The sequence below is a fragment of the Phlebotomus papatasi genome, chromosome 2 (genome assembly GCF_024763615.1).
Source record: "Phlebotomus papatasi isolate M1 chromosome 2, Ppap_2.1, whole genome shotgun sequence".
Lineage (NCBI taxonomy): Eukaryota > Metazoa > Arthropoda > Insecta > Diptera > Psychodidae > Phlebotomus > Phlebotomus papatasi.
The window spans coordinates 13,261,804-13,263,809 of record NC_077223.1 but is presented as its reverse complement, the minus strand read 5'-3'; the positions used below and the strand labels follow the sequence as shown (position 1 = coordinate 13,263,809).

At 38.4% G+C, this 2,006-nt stretch overlaps 1 protein-coding gene across 1 annotated transcript; it reads left to right on the top strand.

Annotated features, from left to right (window-relative positions):
- The first annotated feature begins 238 nt into the window (after positions 1-238).
- Positions 239-1,721, top strand: LOC129802015 (uncharacterized). The gene is made up of 3 exons (XM_055847548.1): positions 239-459; positions 702-850; positions 978-1,721. The coding sequence occupies exons 2-3, from the start codon at positions 713-715 to the stop codon at positions 1,494-1,496; spliced, it is 657 nt and encodes a 218-aa protein (XP_055703523.1). The 5' UTR covers positions 239-459; positions 702-712; the 3' UTR covers positions 1,497-1,721.
- The last annotated feature ends 285 nt before the right edge of the window (positions 1,722-2,006 follow it).

Here is a 2,006-nt window from a genome sequence, read left to right as displayed (position 1 = left end):
TTTTTTCTGGTCGTTAGTGCGGTTAGCGAATAATGGTCATTGGAAAAGTAAGAAGAAGAAGAAAAATTGCAGAACGAAGTTTCACTCGGTACTGTACTTGTACTTCATGTTCACTTCTCTACATGTGTAACGGTGAAAAAATTTCAAATATTTTGTGTCAGCGTCATTCGCGCGCCATTCAAATTGAGAATCGTTAAATTCGAAAATGCTCACAATAACTTCCCTTTCATGCTAGTACATTAGCTGTATGCTAGCTCATTATTTTATCAGTGTACGTCAAGTCGACTCTACTATATATTTTCTGCATTTTTCCATCTGTTTTTTGCGTGTGAAAAATGTTCACAAAATCGCTTAATTTTCTGTAACAGTTTCAGAATCTAGTGTCATACACATCAGTGAGATATTCTAAATTAAATTTAAGCAGATAGAATTATTTAAAAGATCGTGTTAAATCCACAGGTTTGTTCACCTTCGTCACTTCTTTCACTTTCTATTTTGGTTTTTTGTTTTTTTACGTTTTCTCACTTCTCAAACATCTAATTTCATGAATATTGGCCAATGATTCTTCAAGGTCCATTTTCGTGGTATTTTCTTGCTCCAAATATCCATGATGTCTTGTTTATCTATTTCCGTCTCGTTTATTTGATTTTTGTGTCAACAAGACGTTTGACTTCTTATCTTTACGTCTATTTTGTTTGCAGATAACTGGAAGATGCACGACATGACATTCTGGTGGGATGCTTCATTGCGTCAATTTATCTTTCCAGGATGGAATGTCGTTTCTCTGGGCGGATTCCTGGGGGTCTGCCTTCTGCTTGCCTGTCTAGCAATTTTCTATGAAGTCCTAAAGGTCGGTTCTAAAAGTCTATACTTTTACGGTTTAATTGTTGTTCTGGTTATCCCATTTATTACTATTCTTGAAAAAAAAGATAAGAATCCTAAGGTCGTAATCCATGTTTAAATCTTTTGTTCTAAAGGTCCATCATATCTTCATCCGTCTCCAGAGTCTCCGACATAGTCAGATCCAATCACCCAGGCCCCAATGTGCACCACCGTCTGGAGAATCCGATACCCTACTAACAGATCCTCCACCTACAGTAGTCTTCGGGTCCCCACAGGCCCGTAAGATCATCCAATTGGCCAAGGAAGCTCTAGTCTTTCTCTTCCACACAACACTTGGGTACTTCCTCATGCTGGCCGTGATGATGTACAATGGATTCGTCTTCCTGACCGTGGTGAGCGCCTTGACGCTTGCCTATTTCTTTCTTGGACACATCTCCATGCGTCTGCACATGGAACATATCCGTGCAAGACATCTCACCGTTACCTGCTCCCACCGATGCCCTAGTGACCCTCAGGCTTCAGATACACCACGAGACATGAGTCCCAGCACATCTAGAGGCTGCCACAATGATAGCAATCGATCCAGTAGCTCCGGAAGTCCATCCAGGAGCAAGATTCAGGTTGTGGCCGAAGAAATAGCTAATCGCATCTGAACTTTTACAAAGTTCTGACCAAAACAAATAACCTCATGTATATGCATATTTTACATTTGATATATATTCTATTTGACTGTGAATTTGTTGTGTAGTAAAGGTCTATGGGAGAAATATATTTTTTCATCCCAAAAGCTCAAATTGTGCATTGTACTTTTATTAGAGAGTAACGAAAAAATAAATGGCGCGCAGAATCATCGAATAATCGATGAATGCTCAACTGAATTTTTCTAGTACTACAACAGAAGAAGTCCCGTCAAATAATATCTGCAGATATCTTTAAGATTTCTGTAGAGAAAATCTACACCTCTACAGAATATCTGCAGATAAATTCTGTAGATATTCTTACGAATTTTATTTGGGCTTGGGACAAAATTCGTCAGAATATTTCGGCAGATTTATGACGAATCTCTGATGAATTTCTGTGGATATTCTGTAGATTTTTTCTACATTCCAGACTTTCCAGACAAGATGTGTCAGAAGAGATGGAAAAATTTTTCACTGAAGTTT

Bases quoted from the DNA above. Each gene is read 5' to 3' on its own strand.
- LOC129802015 (XM_055847548.1), top strand. From the start codon at position 713: ATGCACGACATGACATTCTGGTGGGATGCTTCATTGCGTCAATTTATC. The intron at 851-977 runs GTCGGTTCTAAA...TTTGTTCTAAAG, and splicing joins TTTTCTATGAAGTCCTAAAG to GTCCATCATATCTTCATCCG.